This window comes from Pseudopodoces humilis, chromosome 33, assembly GCF_049639895.1.
Source record: "Pseudopodoces humilis isolate 2021_Gansu_Grassland_sample_001 chromosome 33, ASM4963989v1, whole genome shotgun sequence".
Lineage (NCBI taxonomy): Eukaryota > Metazoa > Chordata > Aves > Passeriformes > Paridae > Pseudopodoces > Pseudopodoces humilis.
Window position 1 is genome coordinate 133,658 of NC_142232.1, and position 22,045 is coordinate 155,702.

Here is a 22,045-nt window from a genome sequence, read left to right on the forward strand (position 1 = left end):
TTGTGACACTTTGTGACAGAGGAGAAGCTCCCAGGCAATTTTGTGTTTGCTGTAGGGAAGGTTGGGTTGCTCTGCATCAATTCCCAGAGCACCGCAGAGCATTGGCTTTGTGATGTCAGGGCATGGATGCCACATTGTCGTGGTGACATCCCAAGGTTGCCTTGGTGCACGCAAGGCCTCAGTGTCAGAGCAGCTCTTGGGCTTGCTCAGTGCAGGAGCATCCTCCTGCTTGAGGCGTTTGTCAGTGGGCAGCTGCACACTGACAGGAGCCTTGTTTGTTCCTGAGTTGAGCACAGTGTGCAAACTGGCACAGCAGTGCTACAATGATTGAGCAGCTCGCTGCTGCCGTTTGCACCCTTTATGGCATTGGATATTCCGGCTATTACCTGACCAACCTGGCACGTAAGTAGAGGTTTTCCCTGGCTGGAACCTAAGCTGGCTTTTGTAGGTCTCCCTGCTCTTTCTTAGTGACCGGGTTGCTATTGAAACAGAAAGACCATGAGGATGCCACTGGTTTGGTAAAGCTGCTGTCAACACCTTCAGCAAAACACGGGGTGTCTGTAGCCAGGGGGCTGCGGGCAGCATTTGCAGGGGTTCTGTTCCCTCCATGGGAGAGCCTGTGGCAGCAGAGTCTGGCATTTCCTCACTTTGCTGGCTCAATCTCTTGGGGTGACTTTACTTTTAAGATAGCTCTGAGAGCTTGGGAAGTTGAAACTGCTGGAGGCTGATGGGAGTTTTTTCTCCTGACTAATTCCTGGCCATTTGTGAGAATTGACAGCGGTTTGAACAATTGAGAAGTGAGATCAACCTGTGAACACCACCTTAAGATGTGAGGCCGGGAATTTCTTGCTCTCTTCGGTTTCTGGCTTCTGACGAGGTAACAGGGCTCTGTCTCGGCCTCCTCCCCCCCTCCAGGCCGGACAAGGCTGCAGAGGGCGGGGTGGGGGGAGAAACGGAGCCGGCCGGCCTGACTTGGTTTGCAGTTTCTGCCACTGAACTGAAACCTGACACCATCAACATCTGCAGCTTTAGCAAGATTTTAACTCTTTTACTACCTGGATGAGACTTGCAGATTAATCCTTTTTTCCCAGAGAGAGAGAGAGGGAGTGATCAACCATCAACCCATCAAAGAGAGTGAAGAAAAAAATTAAATTTAGAGGGGGAAGAGAAATAAGGAGATGCTTCAATAAGCTGAAATATTTTTCTGTTAAAGCTATGGAGATGGACAGTAGTGTTCTGCAAAAAACTCCTTTAATTCATGACAGAGTATATTGGGAGGAATGGAGTGTTTCCAAGTGTGGATTTTGAGCAAATGATGAAGTAGTTGTGACACTGTGAGATGCTGGAACAGAGGGGGAGAAGTAATAGTTGAAGATTTGTGGCTTTTAGAAAGCAAAAAGAAAACTTCTGTTTCCAGGGGGGCTCACAAAAACAGATAAAGAGAACTTTTGCCTTTGAATAACTCATTCATAAAAATGACATCCCTAGACTCATGACCCATAACACACCTCAGAGTGATGGGAAATGGGAGGAGACAACTGATGGCAGATTTCCGGGCAGCTGGCATCAGAGAAATGGAAAGCTATGAAGAAAAATCGTTTTCTTGTGAAAAACTCCATAGATAGCAGAAGAAGACTTCTGTTTCTCTACAAAGACTGATGAAAAGACTCTAGCAGGAATTGGGACTGTTTTAAACACCAAAGTTCCAAAGTATTTTTGTCTCTATGTTGTCATGTAAACAAGGGAATGGTTGGGTAGTGGGGGAGAAAAGGGTTGTTCTGGAAGTTTTATTCTGGTTTCTTATTCTTGTAGATTTTGTTAATAAACTTTATTTATTGCATTTAAGTTTTAAGCTTGTTTTGCTCTTGTTCTAATCCATATCTCACAGCAAGAAATAAGTAAGTTTTCTAGTGATTTTTTAGTTGCTGCTTTAAACCACACCAGTCAAGCAGGACACCTTTGAAAATGTAGACTGGGAGATCTTCTCAGATGCTGTTCTAAATAGGCCACAGTTCTCTCCAGTTTTCTCAAAGAATTTGGTTCATTTTCCTTGCCCACTGCAGGTCATCTGAGCCGTGTGTTCAGAGGTGCCGATCCTGAGGTGAGTCAGAAAGGAACATTTGATGTTCCTGGTGTTTCAGAATTGTGCAGGGAACTGTGAGCTTGGCCTGTGGCAGTAGAGTGCAGAGGGCCAGCTGGGTGGGCTGAAAGAAGATCCATTTCCATGTTTACAACAGCAATAGCAAAGGCATTGTTGGCTATTTCCTAATTTTCCATTGCAGAGCTTTAAAAGAACTCAAAGTTCAGATTTGCAGAGATCTGCAGAGTTGCTTGCTGATAGTAGCCAGGGTGAACTCTCTAATTCAGAGCTATTTGCAGTATGGCTGAATTAACCCATTTTAATTTAGTTGGAGAGACTTAGAATCCCATTGCTATCAAAGCTGATGATTTGTGCTTGGTAGAGCTGGTTGTAGAAATAGAGCTGAAGAGAAATAAGGTTATAAATGATAGGTAGCTGCCTGTCCCTAACTCCCCCATCTGCCCACAGAGCCCAGAAGCAAGAGCAGACTCTGCTGTGGCTCCCTCTGCTCCTGGAGAAGAGGCCAAAGAGGAGCAAAATGAGCAAAAGGACCACGAGCCTCCAGCTGTGGCCACAGCCCAGCCTGACCATCCCCAGACAGTAAGTGCCAGTGCTGGGTGGTGCTGTCTTTAGTGCAAGGCAGAGCTGCAAGTTTCTGAGCAGCCAGCACTTGCTGTTGCTGGCTGAGGATGCTGAGTGCTGGAGTCCTGCCAGCACCCAGCCATTCCCCCATCCCGTGGCAGCTGGAAATTGGGCTTTGAGCCGTCGTGCTGAGGCCCCAAAGCGCTGCTGCCTGCGGGTGAGCAGCTGGCTGCTTGGCTCAGGGAAGCTCTGTCTCTTGGCTTCTGCCAAGCCATGGCCAAGGGCTCACACGGCATTTCTGGGGCTCACAGGGCTTGGTTTGTTTGCTGTCCCTTTTTGGAAACCTCTGGATGACCTTGAGAACTGTTCTGCAGTTTCCTTGAGTAATTCTTCACTTCTGCAGAGTCTTTTAGGCCACCTGTCTTTTGGCTTTTGATAAGCTGCAAGGAGATGATTGTGTTGTCCATGAAGCTGTGGCCGGCCATTCTTGTCCTGTGTGGCCAAAGAAACAAACTGCGTAGTTCTGAACCCTTCTTCTGAGGCAAAATCCACAAGTGGCAAGTTCCTGTTGATACGTTTTGTGGTGAAGTCTGCAGCTTTGGAAACTGCATTGGAGCCTTGTGTGGGGGCAAAGCTGCAAGTCCTTGAGTGCTGTCTTGTGTTGCTAAGAACCCCTTTAGAGATGGTTGTTTTTTCTCCTTAGAGCTGTTTTCCTCCTCCTGCCTCTTCTGTCCTGACACTCCCTGTTTAACCTATAAATTTCTGCCTGTCCTAGTGAGGTGGGACAATTCCATGTTTTAGGTGGTTTTTGCTGACTTTGGTCATACATGCATTACATGACACATGGCTTCCTTCATTGGCATCCCTAGGGGTGTGTCAATTAATTTGTTGGTGGGGCCTTTTGAGGATCTCTGTCACTGCCACTCAGAATTCTCAGCTGACAAAAGACAGAGGAGAAACACCTTGGTCCTCTTCCATATCCTGAGGTGGCCACAGAGGCTCTCTGACCTGCAGCAGAGGATCAAATTGCACACATCCTTGTCTCCTGAATGAGCAGGATTTCTAACAAGAGTGTAGATGTCAGAAGGGCAGGAGTGGCAGGGCAGGCCTGAAAAGAACATGAACTCCAGCAGTGTCTCTCCCAAGGGGTGAGCTCACCCAGGAAGCCCCTGCAGAGCCAGGATGGAGCTGTGGGACAGGGCTGGCTGTCAGTCACTATGGAGAGACAAGCAGGACACAGCAGAAGGGGAGGGAGGCCCTGGAGAAATGCCCCACATTTCCTGTCAGCTGCCCAAGAGTCTGTTGGAGATTCAGTGCCAGATGGGCCCTGATTGCACTGCCAGGGTCACTTTGGAATCTGTGCTTCCCCACGGGCAGAGAACAAGGCAGGAGAGCAGCAGCACAGAGCTTTGGGAACGTGGGAGCCCATCAGCCTTTGAGTCTTGGCCCACAAATGTTGTATGAGAAGCTGAAGCCCATCTTCTCTTGCTTTCTCTGCAGGTCCTTCCAGAGAAAGAGCAGGAGCAGATTGTTTTCTCAGGGAGGCCGTGCCAGACTGAGGGAGAGCTGTTCCCAGCCCAAGAGCAGGAAGAGCAGCTGGGGCAGCAGGTGGAAGAGCCACTGGAGAATGGCCAGGTAAGGCTGACTCAGCAGGGGACAGAGTGAAGGGCAGGAAGAGGGGCATAAAACGCAGCTCTTGGGCCTGAGCAGGCCACGAGTGCCAGAGGCCCTGAAAGCAAAGAGCCGCTGCAGAGATCAGCAGCGGGACAGGAGGTTACAGTGGAAGCAGAGGTGGGTAGGGAAGCAGAAAGAAGTGACTGAATGAGTGTGATTTTGAGGCTGAAACTGAGGAAGAAGCTGAGCCTGATGGCAGCTCCCAGGCACTTGCTCTCCATTTGTGTGTACAGAACATCAAGGCAGAGCCCCAAGCAGAGCTGCCCGAAGCTCAGAGGGCCATCATGGCAGTGAAGAGGAGGCACGAGGAAGACAGGAGAAACATCCAGGAGGAGATGGATCTCCACTGGCAGAGAGGAAATCAACAAAACCAGGTGAGTGAAAGAGTGGCTGACACTCCACTCACAGAAATTCCTCTCTGTCGTTCTTCACAGGCCTCCGATGAGGAGCTGCTGGCAGAGCTGCAGGAAACTGAGGCTAGGATCAGAGCAAGGGAGAAGAGGCTGGAGGAAGAAAGGAGAATCATCCAAGAGAAATTTGATCTCCTCGCTCAGAAGCAAGAGGCTCTAGAAAATCGAGTGAGTGAAAGAGCGATAGGCACAGCAGTCACTGCAGTCTGGTGCTTTCTGCCCTTCTTGCCTTTCCTCTGCAGAGCAGCAGGGGGGTGGGCTGATGCCTCTCAGTGCCATCCTGCTGTAGTGTCTATCCCAGCTGCTTGGAAGGACATTTCCTGCTGGGCTCAATCTCAGCTGCTGCCCTGGACAGTGGCACCAGTCATTTGCCCCTTTTGCCAGCACTCATCTCAAGGGATTCCTGCTGGCCTGCTCCTGCTCTCCTTGTTTCTTCAGGGCTTTTTGCAAGTGAACACAGTCCCCCAGATAGATTTGGAATACAAGCTGCAAGCTGTCTGTATCCCTTGGTGAATCTGCTGCTGTCCTGCTCTTTCCCTTTGCTCACAGTCAATGAGCCTTGGCAGACAGGGACAAGCTGTGCTCTCTGACTGCTTTGTTCTGTTTGACTTGAGGTGGACGTGTTGATATCTCACCTGGCAGCCTGCGAAGGCTTCCAGCAAATGCCTGGTGATGAAGAGCCCCAAGGTCGGCGGGAGGCACAGGTACTGTCCCAAGCACAAGTGCTGCAGGCTGAGCACCTTCTGAAGATGGTGCAGGAAAAGAGGACTGAGGGGGAGGAGCTCCAACATTAGAACAAGGAGCTGCAAATGTGTCTGCAGCCCTTGGAGGGGGAAAGGGATCCTTGGGAGGAAGTGCAATGGTCGTTGTTGCAGTCATCCTTCAGAAAATCCAGGAAAATGGAATATGAAACTGGCCATGAACTTGATTAAATCCAACCTTGGGTTTTGACCATTTGGTTCCAGAAGCGGGCATCCAAAAAAATCCAGTTGATGAGCTTTGCATGTGGCTAACAGCAACTTCCTAAGGGCTTGCATTTGAAAAGGGAACTCGGGGTAATCTCGGCCAGCCAGCTTTCTGACACAAACTCCTTTCTTCTCTCAGCTCTCCACAGGCTCTTCCATTGAATCTGCTGCAGCAGCAGCAGCAGCAGCAGCATCTAAAGGAGCCTTTGTTCCCCAAGCTGAGCAGTGGAGCCCGGGCAGTTTGTCCATTTCCAGCAGTGACACATCTGCTGCTCAGCTCCAGGAGAGCCAGGGAGACTTCCTGGAGCAACTGAGTACGTCTGGTGTATTTCTTGTCTGAGGGACAGTGTATTGTGTGCACGTGCCAGCAGAGCTGTAGCAAATGATCCTCCTCCCTTTGGTGTCCCAGAGACATTTAGGACTCCCCACAGGAACTGCTGTGCTCTGAGGCAGCGAGAGAGCGCTCTGGGTGTTCCTGCTGCCTCTGAGGGCAGCTTGGACTGGCTCGGCTTTGCCTGGGATTCCCTTGCCACTAAAGGCAGAAGCAGGAATTGTTCTTGGATCAGCAGAAGGCTGTGGCCTAGCAAATGATCTATGCAATTCTTGTGTGCTAGTGGCCAAACTGAACAGAATATTGGATTCCTAAATTCTCCTTAGACTCCAGACTCCCCACCAGTCTTCAGAACCAAAAGACTTCAGAGAAATTGATTGGTTTTGGGGTTTTGTCTTTTTGTTGTGGTTCCATTTTTAGTTTTCAGATTTTATCCGTTTTTGATTTTGGATTTGGGGTTTTTTGGAAGAGTTTGTTTTTTCTCCATCCTGAAAGAGCTGTTCTGCCCCATGTGTCTTACTGGTTTCATTTTTATGACTGTTTTTATTGCCTCTACTACATCTACAAGGTTTTTATGAGAATGCTGTATTTTTGTCAGTGAGGACTCCTTTGCAAGAACATCAGGTGACAGCAGAAACAGAGAGCAAGAGATGTTTTCATTGGGCCCACAATGAAGAAACAGATACTTGTATAACAATCTGTAATTAATATCCTAGTTTTATTCTTATAAAGATGTGTCCAAGAGACACATGGACGTGGTGTGATCAGATAAAACAGCACTGCAGGCATTTCTCAGGAGCGAGCCTGCAGCCCCTGTGCTGTGTATTCCTCAGATCCATGGCACTTTTTCATACCTGATTCCCAGTCATTCCCATGACTCTTAGAATCCTACCTATTGGCCCAAGCCCTGCTCAGATCAGTCTCTGGGAAAACACATCAAGCCCTCTGTGATTCTGCAGCACAACCCATTTAATCTGCTTCTTGCCCATAACAGCTGCCAGTGCTGTGCTCTCAGAAAAGACCTGGTGGGGCTGAGAAAAGATCCCAGCTGATTTGGTGTCTACCTTCACCTGCTGGGACACAAAAGGGCCTTGATCTGCACCTGGGTGTGTCTGATCTCCAAGGCAATGCTGTTGTGTCCTGAACGGGGGCCACAGCTTGTCAGGGGCTCAGGCTGGCTGTGTCTTCTTGCCATTGCTTGTCAGTGCTCATGCTTGGCCTTTGCCAGCCTTGTGCTGTGCCCTGCTGTGCTCTCTGCGCTTCATTTCCTTCCAAGGACTGGACAAAATCAGTCTCTCTGCTGGCCATTTGTACTGCACAACTGCCTGTCTTGTTGCTGCTGTGCTTGCTGCCCAGCTGACCACAGAGGGTTCAGAGCCCCAGACAGCGGGGCTGCCTTTGGCATCTCCTGCAAGTTAGGATCTCTGCCTGAAAGTGAGCATCTTGCATTTTGTTTCCCTCAGGGAGAATGGTGAACAAGGAAAATCCCGTCACAAAATACATTGAACTGGAAAGTCTTGGCAGCGGGTGAGTCCAACCACAGTTACTTCTACACAGCCATGGGCCAGGTGTTTCCCTGGTGGAATATCCATCAAGTGGGAAGTCAGACAAGTTGTCCACATGTTTAGACAGCGGGCTTAGTCTGCCCCATCTCTCAGTACTGGCCAGAATTTGTCAAGTGTGCTCAGAAGGCATTGTCAAAGACATCTCCATGCTGCCAAGGTCTTGCCTGCAGCAAGGAACAGAACCTGGTAAATCTGCTTGTCTCTCAAGTGTGGGACAGCTCAGGGTTCATTTCCTTCACATTTTTGGATGTCTCCAAATCATCTGGCCACACTAATGAGAGGAGAAGAATCTTGCTTGCCTGAAAGCACAACCTACCCCCAATGAGAGCTGTCAGATAACAGTTCTCAGGAACATTTCTCTCCAAGAGTTTGCTAAAGGAAATACACCGTGCTCAGGATTAGAATTGCACAGTTTAGAAGCTGATACCCGAGATGAAGGAATAAGCTGCCTTTTGGAGCTGAGGCAGTAAAGCCCAACGCTTCAGGAACAGGCCCAGTGCCCATGCACTTGAGGGGAAAATGCATCATCTGCCTTCTGGCAGACCCCTCCTGCAACCTGCAGCTTTTAGGCATTTACAGCAGAGCTCTCCTGTCTGGACTGGCTTTCAGTGCAAGATCTAAATGGCTTCTCCTTTCTTTGCTGCTGTTTTGTTTCTAGGGGTTTTGGAGAGGTTTCCAGAGCACTTGACACTGCCACAGGAGGAGAGGTAAATGTCAACAGCCCCTGCAGCCTCTGCTGCTCTCCAGGCCTTTCCCCACTGCTGACAGCTGTGGCTGGAGCTTTGAGCAGAGCTGTGCTGAAAAGGCACAAGAAGCACAGACTGGAGCCAGCCTGCAAATTGCACTTGGAACAGGCTTTGTCCTCCTCAGCTGCCCGTAGGAAGACAAGGAGGGCAGCGGTTCCTTTCAGAGAAGGACGCGCCCACACGCTCTCAATTGCTAAAACAAAGGTGGTGTCTTAGAGCCTCTCACTGCTTTTTGGGGCTACAGCTTCAGAGTCCTGAAGTCTCATTTCTGGCTGCCAGCAAATACATCTGAATGCTCCTAGTAGTTGCTTAGCCACCTGCACTTGGGAGCCACACATGGGGAGAGATCTGCAAGATGTTCCTAAAAGCCCTGAGCCCTGCCCATAGCCCAGGATGTATCCACAGAGAACCAAGGCACCCATTCCTTCTTTTGAATCCAAGCAGAGCAGCAGAGAGTGTGGTCAGAGCTTTGTGGGTGATCGTTGATACACCTTTGTTACCAAGTGGACAAGGCAAATCGCCAGTGGCCACGTGTCCTGTAACTGGCCCCCAAGGGAGCAGAGAAATGGGCTGTTGGAATGTCACTTCCTAATTACTCCAATGATGAGGTCTAATCACAAGGCACTTTGGCACAGCTTGGCTGTGCCATTCCACAATCACTTGCTCCATGTGTGTTGTGGTCTCATGCTACCAATTTTCTCAAATTACTCCTTTGCAATGTCCTTTGAGGTGGCCATAAAGAAAATAAGTGTGCAAGGAGTGAGGAGGAAGATACTAACCATGAATGAAATCAGGATCATGGAGAGTAATAGGAGTCCCAGGGTCGTGAATTACTTAGCCAGGTGAGTGGTCACGGTCCTATCCCTTGAATGTTTGTTTACATACTACAAGCATGAGAGCTTAAAAACCCACTTTGGTCAGTGGCAGGAAATAGAGCTGTTAATTATTATTTCTCTACTTATCTCCAATGGATGGGAAGAGACTGCATTTTGTCTGCATGAATCCACCCTGGCCAATGCAGACTGAAAATTGTTCAAAAACCTGCATCAGCCCTATCTTAAGAATTCAATACCTTCTAAGTTCATTGCCTCCACAGTTCTTTGGGATTGAGTTTTTCAAGTTTCTTAAATGCTGATGAACCATCCAAGAGAGGATTGCCCTTGCATTGTTGCCCCTCTTTTCCATTGCTGTGCACACCAGGAAGACTAGGTGCTTATTTCCAGAAATGCCATGCGTGACAGGTTTTTTATCTGGGCTCTTCCTAACCTGCCTTTCTCCTTGAGACAGCACAGACTGCAAACACTGCACAGCCTAGAGGCAATGTCTATTCCTTTTCTTCTGCCCTTGTCTCCAAGGGACCCAGAAACAAGACTCAAGCAAAAAACCAACCTAGCCGTGCATGTTCACCTGCATGGCCTTGTTTCCTTTTTTCAGCTACCTTGTGCATGAGGAACTCTGGCTGGTGATGGAGTACATGGACGGAGGCACTCTGAGAGATCTCATCGACGAGACTCAAATGTCTGAAGAAGAGATTGCAGCTGTCAGTCGGGAGGTCAGGGATCCCATCTGTGCTTCCAAGGCCTTGAGCTGCATTGTCTGGGAAACAGGGGCTCAGAACGGGAGGGATTTCATGGGCCAAGCTTGGTTTCTGTGTTGCTGCTAGGCTATGGGCAAGCAAGAGCATCTCAAGTGAACTGTCTGCCAGTGCCCCTACACTCACTGGACTCACTTCCTGTCCTCTTATCCCCTGCTCTTGTATTCTAGCTCTGTCTCTTGCATTGGCATTTGCAGTTCTCCACCTTGCCCAGCTAAACTTTTGCCTGTCTGCACTACATTCCTTGTCTCTAAAGCAAAGGTGTGCTGGCAGGATTTGAAACCAACAGGAAAGAAAAACAAAGAGACTAATTTCTTTTAGTCCTCAGCTGAAAAGGATAGTAGTGCAGCCCAAATGCTGTTTGCTTCTGAGCACATGCACTGCAGCTGCAGTCACCCTGGCTGGTTTGCAGGGGACAGTCTACAGCAGCAGTTGCTGGTGCTCTTTCAAAAGCTGACATGCCTTTCCTGAGAAAGGTGCTGCTCTGCTACTGTTGGAGCAGCAGGCTCTTGCTCTCAATGGCGCTGTGTTCTGCCATTCCTCCCCATTCCCCTGCAAAGGGAACCTTCCACAGCTGTTTCCTTTCTTGTGGGATGAACTCACATCACTCCTTTTTGCCCCCCTGGTTCTGTTTTCTCTCTCAGTGCCTGCAAGGACTGGATTTTCTTCACTCCAACCACGTGATCCATCGAGATGTGAAGAGCAACAACATCCTGCTCAGAACCGATGGCTCTGTCAAGCTGGGTCAGTGTATTCTTGCTCAGCTTCAGCCTTCCAGGAATGGGGGGTGTGGGGCTGCTTTCAGTGACTGCCAGCTCCCCAAAAATGCTGCTGCTGGCAGTGCAGGGGTCCCCCCTGCTGTGGGCTGAAGGCACAGTTGCAGTGTGCACACAGCTATGACAAGGAACCACAAGCAGCCAAGAGTGCTATTGCTCTGTGTGTGTCTGTGTGTGTTCCTTCCAGAGGGAGGGAGCTACAATCTAAACCTTCAGGGGAACAAAAGGCACTGCTGGAGGAAGTGTAAAAAATGGGGGGATGTTTGAAGTAGCCAATTCATATTGCCTTGGCTAAAGCCCCAAGGAAACAGAGCAGGGACTGTTGTCCAGGAAATTCAACTGCACATTCTCAAACTTCTACTGGGGAATTCTTTGCCTTGGTTTCCTAATTGACAGTATCAAAATTAAAACAGTATTTTGCTTTCTCCTCAGCTGATTTTGGCCTTTCTGCTCAGCTCACCCCTGAGCACAATCAGCGGTGCTCGGTGACCGGGACTCCTTGGTGGATGGCACCTGAAGTGGTGAAGCGTCGACCATATGGCCCCAAAGTGGACGTGTGGTCTTTTGGAATTGTGGCAATTGAAATGGCCGAACAAAAAACTCCTTATGACAGTTTCACTGCTCGATCGGTAAGGAGCAAATACTCTCTGATCCCGCTGTCTTTCTCACCTGTCCCGTGTTCTCTGCTCACTGCACAAAATCCCATGGCCATCTGCTGGAAGTACTTCCACCAAGGCCCCTTCTACAAATGGCCCTGCAGCACATCAGCATCTGCTGTAGCTTTGGTTGCAGCAGTGGGGGAACTCAAGCCTTCCCTCGCCCAAACCATCTCCATTCTCAGGCAGCATTTTGCTTTGGCTTAGAAGTCGTTCCAGCTCTTTTGGCTGTGTAGATGGCCCCAAGAATAGGAAACAAGCGTCTCAGAGCTGGTGTTATCTTTCCAGAGATGAAGCAAAGAAACTCAAACCAAACCAAGTTTCTAAAACAGTGCTTTTGAGAGAAGAAGTGCAGCCCCATTCTTCTCACAGGGAAACTTGCCTGAAACCTGGAGATGAGGCTGTAAAGCCAGAGTCTCTTCTGCTTCTTGTGCAGTGCTGCTGAGACACTCAGTGACCACCTTCTTTCATAACCCAAGCCACTTTCTCCATATCACCAAGCTGGAGCCTGGTGATGGGGAGAGCCTGCCAAAACCTCCTGTTTGTTTCCTGGCACTTTCTGGGATGGGCACAGCGTTAATGCATTGACTTGAGAATCCAACAAGCACAGGGTTACCACAGGGATGACACTTCTGATTTCACCATGAATATTTTCCTTTTGCCACGTAAGGGAACCTGAAATTTTCAGAGTGCTGAGAGACAGAGCTGCAGGTGGCTCCTGTGTGCCCAAACAGGCATTTTCAACCCAATACATTTGTGGAGGCATCTGAATGTGTCTGTTTTGAAAATGAGATTCCAAGTGTTTGTTTCCTTCCCTGAGGAACACCTGCTGCATTTCCTTTCTTTTCTTCCAATTACCATCATTTTCAAGAACAGGACAAAAAGCTAGATGAGTTTTGTTTTATGGCAGCTGTGCTTAAGGGACCAACAAGCACTGCAGAGATTCTTTTCATGTAAGAATCCTTGGAAATAGTAGAGTTAGTTAGAATAGCAAAATCCCTCTTCCAAAAAGGCTGCCAAGCTGCTGGGAATCCTCCGAGAAGGAAACATGTATTTGCTGATGTAGTTGCCACTAACTAGATCAGGCAATGAAATCAGCTGCCAAGGCAAGATCTGCTGGATGTTGGCAAAGCTGTGGCTTTGGGGCTTGGGTTTTTTCATGATACAGGAAAGTCATCATCCAAATGCTACAGGAAAGTCATCTCTGCCTCTGTGCCAGGGCAAAAACTGCCACTGCAGAGTGGAGCTGAAACAATGGGCTCTGGGAGAGCAGTTCCAGATGGGAAAGAAGCAGGTGGAGCCTTGTGTTTCCTTTTTCTCCAGGCTAAATTCCACATAGCCACAGAAGGGACCCCACAGCTGCGGCAGCCCGAGCAATTCTCGCCTTTGCTGCGTGACTTCCTGAGCTGCTGCCTGCAGAAAGGCGAGGCGCAGCGCTGGTCTGCCAAGGAGCTGCTGCAGGTAAAATGCCAAAAGGGCTGCAGGTGAAACAGTGTCCGAGGGATGGGCTCCTCCTCCACTGAAATCCAAGGCATCAGATGAGCCCCCATCCTCCTCACTTCCAACCTTGGTGCTGTTCAGCTGACAACGGGGAGCAATCCTAGACTGGGCTGGGCTGGCAGGGAGTGCTGGGTTTTAGCGCTGGCTAAAATCACCAGGGCACTTACTCATTTCTTGCTGGGAGCTATGGATTAGGAGAAGGGCAAAACAGGCTTCAAACTTCAAAGGAATAACAAATTTTATTATCAGGCCCACAAGAATAAGAAAGGTCTCATCTGTGCAGTGAAAGGGTTCAATCTCACCCAGGTCATGGCAGTCACGGTGTTGGATTTCAGGCTGTGCTGGGCCCCTCTCTCTGCCCGGGAGCCGCTGGGAGGGGAGGCTCGGCCTGGAGCCGTCGCTGCACGCCGGGGAGAGGGTTTAGTGTGGGCAAGATGTCAGCAGCCGTGGCCTGGCCCAGCCTGGGGCCGGGGTCCCGCAGCCTCCATCCCCCGCCCGGGAGCCGCTGGGGTCTGGCCCGGCCTCCCCCAGGAGCACAGGCCGTGGGCGAGCAGGGCCGGCCTCACCAGAGCTCCGTTACCTTCGGGCTCCGGAAGCAAAGAGGGCCAGTTCCCGGGCTGGTGGTTTTCAAAATGTGCATCATCACAGAGGCACATCTCATTTCTAAATGGTGCAAAATGTTGTCAGTTCTCAGAACTAGCCAGCCATTGGCCTGTCTCAGGCACAGAGGAAGCTCCCAGCAGCTTCTCTCAAAGAGATCACTTCCGTGCGGGGTTTCTTACTTCTTTCCCTAAATGTCAATTCATCTCAAACTAACACACAGGGACATGGAAAGGTCATCTAGTCTGTGTCCTGCAATGAGCAGGGACATCTTTCAAGAGATCAGGATACTCAGACCTGAGATATTTCCAGGGGTGGGCCACCTACCAGCTCTTGGGGCAACCTGTGCCACTCTTGCCCCATGCTCCTGACCTACTCTGACTCAATCCCCATTTCATTTAAAAAGTATTCCCCTGCCTTTGAAGCTCTTAGCTTGGAAAATCATGCTTTCTTGTTGTTTTCTTTTCCTTTCTGCAGCATCAATTTATAACATCGGCCATGCCTGGGTCCAGCTTGGCGCCACTCATTGCTGCAGTGAAGAAGTGGAAGGAGGAGACATGAATGTGCCAATCAATTTCAAACTGTCTTCTCCATGACCAGCTTAGAGTAGGATTGTAGAGTAGGATTGTAGTGCAGGATGGTAGTGTAGGATTCTAGTGTAGGATTGTAGAGTAGGATTGTAGAGTAGGATTGTAAATAAAATTTCTAAAATCTCAACTCCTTTGGAACATTTCTCTCCTTCTGACCCTGTGAGAAAGCTCAACATTTCCTCCTGAATTGTCAGTGTTCTCTTAGAGGTGGAAAGTGACATTGATGGCTTCTTTGGTATGGTTTCAAAGTGGGGAAGGCTCCTCTTCATTCATCCTCTCCAGACCACACTGCCTTTGGAATATGGCCAACTGGCCAAGTTTTGCCCAGCTCTGGCATTTCTATTTGAGGCAGAAACAGCAATGGCATTTGCAGGAAAAACCAAAGGAGGAGCGGTGCAACGCAAACATCCCGTGCAGATGCAGGCTGTGCAGATGTGACTCGAGAACATTTGGGTTCCTGCCACTTGGATTTGTATCCCTAAGTGCAATCTCTTTGGCTGGAGTTGAGTCTGGCTGAAGAGAGAAAGCAGAAAGAGCAGTGAGGGTGCTGTGCAAGGTCTCCTGTGGTGCAGAGCTGTCAGCGACTGTGAGGTGAGAGCGGGCCCGGCCTTGGCCAGGCTGGAGCCCCAGCAGAGCCCTGGCAGAGCCCGGAGAAGCCTGAGCCTCGGCAGAGGCAGGCTGGAAGGAGGCCCTTGGAGCTGCAAGAGGCAGCAGCCTGGCCCTGGCTGCCTCTTGCTGGCACCAGGCAAATCCTGCGCTCTCAGAGCCAAGCTGGCAGCTGGCTGCTCCTGAGGGGAAGCGGCGCCGTGCTGGGCACAGCACACACTGGTGCCATGGGCTGTCTGGAGTCTGCACAGGAGGAGAGAAAGGCAAAGAGCAGCCCAGGGCTGCTGCCCTGCCTGACCATTCCTGCTCTTCTGCCGCCTGCCCTGGAACTGCTGGCAATGGTCAGCAGTGTGTGCAGCACTCTGGGCACAGGGGGAGGGAGCCGGGCTGCTCCGCAGGCTCCAGCACAGGGCAGTGTCCTTCAGGCACGGCATTTCTGCCAGGGGAACCGAGGCCAGCGTGAGGCACTGACAGCAAGTCAGGGCACATCTGCACCAGCCAGTGCCTCACACAGCTCTGGGACCAAGCGCCTGCAATCCTGGAGCTCTGCACTCAGCCACAGCAAAGGTGTGAAATGCAGAGGGTTTTGCAGAAATATTCAGGGGCACCAGGCCAGCCTGCTTGGTGCTCTCTGGGGCACAGCAAGCACTGTGCAATGCAGCTCGGAGCTGCTGGCAGAGAGGGACTATGGGCATGTGCCTGAGGCTTGTTCTTGAGTAGTGATTTGGAAGGGAGCAGAAGGGTCTCAGTAGGCAATTTGTGTTTTCTTCATTAATTGCTGAATGAAAGACACAATGTGGGCCTCACGCAGCAAGAGCACTTGCAGAACTTACTGACTATAAGTTTGTGTTGAATTCCCAGAAAAGAAAGTTGTTGAAGTGTAACAAATAGGGCTTTTGAATTCAGTTAGCTTCTGAGCCTTCATCCAAAATGACCAGCAGGAGGCTGACGACCACCTCATGCAGAGCCCTGCTACAAGGGCTTCCATAATCACGGAATTAGAAAATATGAAGCTTAGGAAAGTAAAATGTGCCCATTAACTTAAAAAAGTTTAAAAGCTTGTCCTGTGCAAAGAATGGACAAGTGAGTTTGTGGTGGAGCTTTCCCCCTCACTCCTGGCATTGAATAAACAAATCCCTGCTCTGTAGGCCCTACACTATGGAGTACTGTTTTCTTGACTATTTGTGCATCATAATCACACTATGCTTTTCATTTTCTTCTTAGAACCTTCTAAGCATGAAGTGAGTAAGTCAGTGAGTTGTGTATTGATAGGGCCGAAGAAACATTTCCAAATGCCATCCCGGGAAAGGAAAGGACGCGAAACAGCGCTGGGGAAGAGCGTCCCTCGCACGGCCCTCAGAGCTGCCACCGTGCACAAGATGGCGGCCGGGGCTGAGGCTGTGCCACCGTGCACAAGATGGCGGCCGGGGCTGAGGCTGTGCCACCGTGCACAAGATGCCGGCCGGGGCTGAGGCTGTGCCACCGTGCACAAGATGCCGGCCGGGGCTGAGGCTGTGCCTCTCAGAGCGCTCTGCAGCCTCTGCCAGCCCAGCCCCAGCCCCGGAGCAGCGCAGGGCGGGCAGAGCCCCCTTCCAGCCGTCTGCTTCAATGGACATTGACAGACACCCGGGCCACGGACACAGGCTGACACCTTTGCTCTGTGCACACAAACACGTACCAGACACTTGGGAACCTCGGCTGGCAGCATTTTCAGGTGAAAATACAAAGAAACTCCATGCTTTGAATGTTTTCAAATAGAATATTTCATTTGCCAATAAAAGGACCAAAAGCAGAAAGGGCCATCCCAGCCTGTTTCTTCCATGCAGGAATAGTGTCACAGTGACTGTGAGCTGATGAAGACGGAGATGGGATTTAATCCAAAGCAGATTGTGCAGTGGGTGCTCACCTGTGATATGTATCCCTCACAGTACCTATTTATTTGGAACACTAGGAAGATTATGAGCCTGGGCAAGTTATTAACCCTTTCAGTACAGACATGAGACCTACAAACCTTGTTCATCTCTCCAGGGACAGAAAAGGACAGAGTAACAACATGCAATAAAACAACACTAAAACACCAAAGTCAGAAAATAAAAAGTCAAATATCAGACAGAAAAAAAATGAAAAAATGACAATCGAAACTAAAATATTCTTAGGAAAGCCATAGAAATAAACAATGATGTACTAAAATATCTCCTTTAATTCATTAATAAAGTATAAAAATATTCAAACTGTAAATCTAAACAAAAGCATCCATTAAAGAAACCAAACAAATGCTAAAGTAACTGTAATCCCATAAAAAGTTTGAACAGAAAAACAAATAAAAACAATAAAATGCCCTTTGCCTCCAGGGAGAGAAAAAAGAAAACTTCTGTTCCCAAAGATGATCACAAAAACAAACAAAGAAAACCTTTGCCTTCAAACAACTCATCCTTAAAATAACACCCCATGAATTCATAACCCATAGACACACCTCTAGGAGGGCTGTAAAAATGAGAAAAATGTCACGATAGCAAAATTTCTTCCCAGACAGCTGCAATTTGTAAAAATAAAAAAACACACAAAACCTGTATCTTGTAAGAAAGTCTCCATGACATAACAAATTATAATAAAAACAATTGTATAATTAATACTGGTTTAAAATCACAAGTTTTATTTCTACATTGTCAGTTAAAACAAAAAAAAAGTTAGTCAGAGGGAGGAAAGGTGTTCTGAAAGTTTTGCTCTAGTTTCTTATTCTTGTAGTCCTGTTAATAAAGTTTTTTTATTCCTTCTAAGTTTTAAGCCTGTTTTGCCCTTCTCCTAATCCATATCTCACAGTGAGAAATGAGTAAGTGCCCTGGAGATTTCAGCCAGCGCTAAACCCACCACATTATTTAGTGCATTAGCCAAAAAACTCAAATTAGAGAATCTAAGGCACTGCACCAGGCTGAAGCTGAGGATCCCCAGCCAAGCTGAGAGGGAGGAGAACACAGCATTTGTGGGATCCTTTCCAGTCTGACTTGCTTTAGCTGGAGCCTGGGGGAGGAGAGAGCAGGAGAAGGGTTGGCTGAGTCCTCTCCCCTCTGCCTTGCCCTTCTCTGCTGGATCCTCAGTTCATCCCACACCCACCCCAAGACTCCATCCCCATCCTACTGGTGCTGACGGGATTAAAGGAGATAAAGAGGAGATTAAAAAGATAGAGAGGAGAGAAAAAGACAAGTTTAAATGCAGTTTAAATATGAAAGAAATACATATGTTAGTGACTGCTGAGAGTTCCAAGGGAGCTGAAGGGTTTGCGAAGGGACAGGAGCCCGTGAAGGGCTCAGGAGCTGCTGCTGCCGGGAGGGAGGAAATGCACCAATGGCTCCCAGCAGAGTCTGTGCTTTGAGGCTCTTTCCCAAACAGCTGCAGGAGGGAAAGCAGCTGAGTTTGGAGGAAGAGTTTTCTGCTGAGGTTTCCTGTTTGGAGCTGTCACAAGCTTGAGCTGCTCAAGGGAAACGCGGCTCTGCTTCCAGCAGGGCCCAACTGCACGGGAGCACAACTTGGTTCCCTGGCCCTGAGCCAACGGGCAGCAGCAGCTTCTGTTCCCTCCTGGCTCTTGTGTCATTTCCAGCAGCACAAGACACACCAAGAAAAGCTCCTCCAGAACATGCCATGAGAAACACAACCTGATTTCATTGCATGAAGGAGCTCTGACAGTCCCACGGGCTCAGGTTTGTTTGTCAGTGAACAGAGCAGGGAAAAGCACAGACACATTCCCTGCACAGGGAATTCACAGGAGGAAAGTGCAGCGCTGGAGGATGTGCTTGGATACAACGTTCCCACGGCAGTTTTGGGGATAAAATCGTCAGCAGAGAGAAAAGAACAAGTCCTACCAAGGGTGGGCTGGGGAGGGCTGGTGCTTCCCGGGAGGCTCCCGAAGCTCAAGAGGACAAAGCCCAGACCTTGTCCAAGCTGTGAGCTGGGTCTGAGCCAGAAACCAGGGGGTGGCAGAGACATTGCTGCTGAAGGGCTTCAGATTGCCAAAGCTAAAGTGTCCAGTATCAAGGAACAACTTGAGGTTACAGAAGTCCCAGCGCTCACGTTCCATCCCCTCAATTCAAGCTGAAAGCAGAGCTCCACTTGTGATTCTGCTTTTTAATAACGAATGTCAAACTTCAACAAAATTCCCTTAGAAAGACCCCATGAAGGTTCACACTGTGAGAGCTCACTCGAGGCAGCCCCAACTCCTGCCCTGCTTCAGTCCCTGTCAAGCCCACTGTGCTTTCCAGCTGCTTTGCTCCAGCTCCCCCCAAATCACCATGAATTCCACTGAACTGAAACAAATCCAAGTCCTCGTGGGTCGGGACAAGGGCAGGGAGAGGTCACTCAGGGATCACCATCAGGGGCACAACAGCCAGACACGGGGAAATGAACTGAACTTAGGATTGAGCAAATCACACCAGGAAAATGAGGATTAAAATCAGTCTTGAGAAACACCTCCTCCCGCTCCTGAACTTTTCTGTCCGGGCCGCTGCTCGCGGGGCACAGAGAGGGGCCCGGCCGTGTCCCTCCAAACCTTCCTGGGAATCAGCCCAGAGCCCTCAGCCTTCCTTGTGCCCATCCCCGGGGCCCCTTGTCCCTCCCAATGGCTCCCGTGGCTCTCCCAGTCCATCCCAGCCTCTCCCAGTCCATCCCAGCCTCTCCCAGTCCCTCTGTCTGTCCATCTCGCCCCTCCGTGGATCTTCCGCCCCTCAGCCAATCAGAGCGCGTCTCTCTGATGACTCATCAGTTGCCGGGCAGATCCACAGAGCCGAGAGCCCCGCGCTGGACTCGGCCTCCCAGTGCCGCGCACTTCATTCCCAGTCCCTCCCCGTGCCACCACAGTCCCTCACGGTGCCACCACAGTCCCGCCCAGTGCCACCACAGTCCCGCCCAGAAGCCCCAGAGTCCCTCCCACTCCTTTTTAGCCCATTCCCAGTCTATTCCGAGTTCATTCCCACTCCACTCCCAGGCGTCCACGCTCTCTTCCAGTGTCCCAGTATCCGCTCTCATCTCTTTCAGTGTCACCCCAGTCCCTGCCAATCCATTCCCAGTCCCTCTCAATGCCACACCACTGCTCTCCCATCTCTCCCAGTTCCCCCCTAGCTGATCCCACTCTGTCTCCACTCTCTCACACCGCCCATCCCATCGTGTCCATCTCGCTGCTGCCCTCCAGCTCCCAGCCCGGCCCCGGCCGCCTGCTCTGCTCCCTGATGGATTTCTCCCCTGCCCACATCCAGCTGAGCTGCTCCCAGGGCCAGCAGCAGCTCTCGGGCCACGTGCTGGCCACTGCCGTGCTCCCCAGCGGGGACTGGAGCCAGCAGCTCCTGGTGCTGCTGGAAACCGCCCCCGGCAATGCGGGCTCAGCTCCAGCTGCCAGGTGGAGCACGTCAGCCTGGAGCACCCCCTGAGCCGGCACTGGGGCACGGCCCGGCCCCCACAGCGCCGGGGGCAGCGGGGGAGGCACTGGGGGGAACGGGAGGGGGATTGGGGTGTGCTGGGAGGAACTGGGAGGGAGTTAGAGATTGACTGGTTTAAACTGGGGAAGGGATTGAGGTGCTTAGGATGGCTGGGAAGGGGTTTGAAGGATGTTGGGGAGGGTGGGATGAGGTTTTGGGGGTCCTGGTGGACACTGGGAGGGAGTTTGGGGGTGCTGGGTGTCACTGGGAGGGATTTGAGTGAGCCTGGAGGAGCTGGAAGGAGATTGGGGATTGGAAAGCAGGGATTGGGATGAGGTTGGTTGTGCTGGGAAGAGACTGGGAGGAGTCTTGATGAGTCCTGGTGAGGCTTGAAAGGGTCTGGGAGAGGGTTTGGGGGTCCTGGGGCAGTGGGGGGAAATTGGGAGGGGGCTGTGGGATCCTGAGAGGAACAGGAGGGGCTCTGGTGGGTCCTGGAAAGGCTGGGAAGAGACTGGGAGTGATTTAACAAAATAGCAATATTGATCCAGGATCAATATCAATCTGTTAATGGACAAAAAACCTCTCCAACAGTTTAAAGTTACAAAGTGGATGTTTAATCACAGCACTGGGCGAGTGCGGGAGTCACCCCTTAATACGCACTGCAAGTTGACAAAAGATTCCAGTGTCTATTTACAAAAGTCTTGAATATCCAAAATACTAATACATATTAATACTAATACATGTGCATAATGCTTAACACTTCCCATGCTCCACTTCGGATTAAAATTCATAGCAATGAATTTAAAATGTCATTATGCCTGTGTGGTTGGCTCCCTAATTTGAAGAGGGGGTAGTTTTCGGGAGGAGGGGACATCAAGAGATGAAGGAAAACTGCTCTTCCTCACTCTCACCTTTCTACCTTTACAATGGTTGACATTACAAAGGACATTTGGTACAACTCCAGTTTCCTCCCTTGTGACTTTTAAATGGGTTTCCAGATGTAAGGTCTGTGATCTTCCTGAACCCGTTTATCAGTTTCTCTTTTCTCATTATAAGCACAGCTGAACAAACAAACAATGACAAGCAATTTTTTTACCTAAGTCCGAGATTCATTATCTCAAATCCTGCTTCTCCCTTCATCATTAACTCTAACTAGTTCCAGCAAGGCCTATTGACGCGGAGCTGGATTTTTCCCCAGCCAGCTCCCGGCACCGAGCCAAGAGTGGGCTGCTCCTGGAAAGCAGGGCAGCTTAGGGCTTATGCTCTACAGCAGTGTCTGTCCAGCGTCGAGGGCAGGAGCAAGGACGAGGGAGAGGTCTTCCATGTGGTTTCCAAGAGGGATTTATTCTCTTGAAGGTTCCAGGGAAGAAAGACAAAAGATACAGGGGTACAGCAACTTATGTGTGGGGGAGGAGCAAGGGGAGTGTACAAATAATAACCCAATAGGGAAGACTTAGGGGAGGAGCACAAGGTGGGGTCGCAGACTACATAAACCAATGGGGAACACCAGGGGAGGAGAGTGGGGCACATGGGCCAATGGGGCTCGGAGGAATAGGGGAATTCCAAACGGGGCGGTCCAGGCAGGGGTTGACACAAGGGAGGACTGACAACTTAATGGGAGGGGGAACAGGGAACATTCAGGAACAGGGGGCAGAATCAGGGTGGATTGGCAACTGGGGTAGGAGGACACGATTGGGACCAAAGTATTAACATGGGGGGAGGGTACAACTTAACAATAAAGAATGTAATTGAATCAAATATAATGAACAACAATGCACTGCAACAGCCTATCTCTAGCTAAGATCTCCAATTTTTCTAAAATTCTTCATTTTTCAAAATTAGTGACTCCAAGGGAGGTTTCAAAGGGTCCTCGGTGGGCTGGGGGAGACTGGGAGGGCCGTTGCAGGGGCTTGGGATTTCTGTGAGAGGTTTTGGGGGTCCTGACCTCTGCAGACCTTCCAGGGATGC

The 22,045-nt window shown here is 50.1% G+C and overlaps 1 protein-coding gene and 1 pseudogene across 1 annotated transcript; one reads left to right on the forward strand and one right to left on the reverse strand.

Annotated features, from left to right (window-relative positions):
* LOC148182306 (uncharacterized) overlaps nucleotides 1-22,045 on the reverse strand; it is a 702,689-nt pseudogene that overhangs the window by 34,456 nt on the left and 646,188 nt on the right.
* Nucleotides 13-15,431, forward strand: LOC148182308 (uncharacterized). Its single transcript, XM_088068906.1, has 15 exons — nucleotides 13-402; nucleotides 2,064-2,101; nucleotides 2,549-2,680; nucleotides 4,163-4,297; nucleotides 4,570-4,914; nucleotides 5,361-5,535; nucleotides 5,816-6,025; nucleotides 7,506-7,569; nucleotides 8,266-8,314; nucleotides 9,083-9,195; nucleotides 9,788-9,905; nucleotides 10,592-10,691; nucleotides 11,156-11,352; nucleotides 12,703-12,840; nucleotides 13,957-15,431. Exons 1-15 carry the CDS (start codon nucleotides 324-326, stop codon nucleotides 14,038-14,040), a joined length of 1,977 nt encoding a protein of 658 aa, XP_087925032.1. The 5' UTR covers nucleotides 13-323; the 3' UTR covers nucleotides 14,041-15,431.

Bases quoted from the DNA above. Each gene is read 5' to 3' on its own strand.
- LOC148182308 (XM_088068906.1), top strand. From the start codon at position 324: ATGATTGAGCAGCTCGCTGCTGCCGTTTGCACCCTTTATGGCATTGGA. The intron at 8,315-9,082 runs GTAAATGTCAAC...ATGTCCTTTGAG, and splicing joins ACACTGCCACAGGAGGAGAG to GTGGCCATAAAGAAAATAAG. The intron at 9,196-9,787 runs GTGAGTGGTCAC...TCCTTTTTTCAG, and splicing joins GTCGTGAATTACTTAGCCAG to CTACCTTGTGCATGAGGAAC.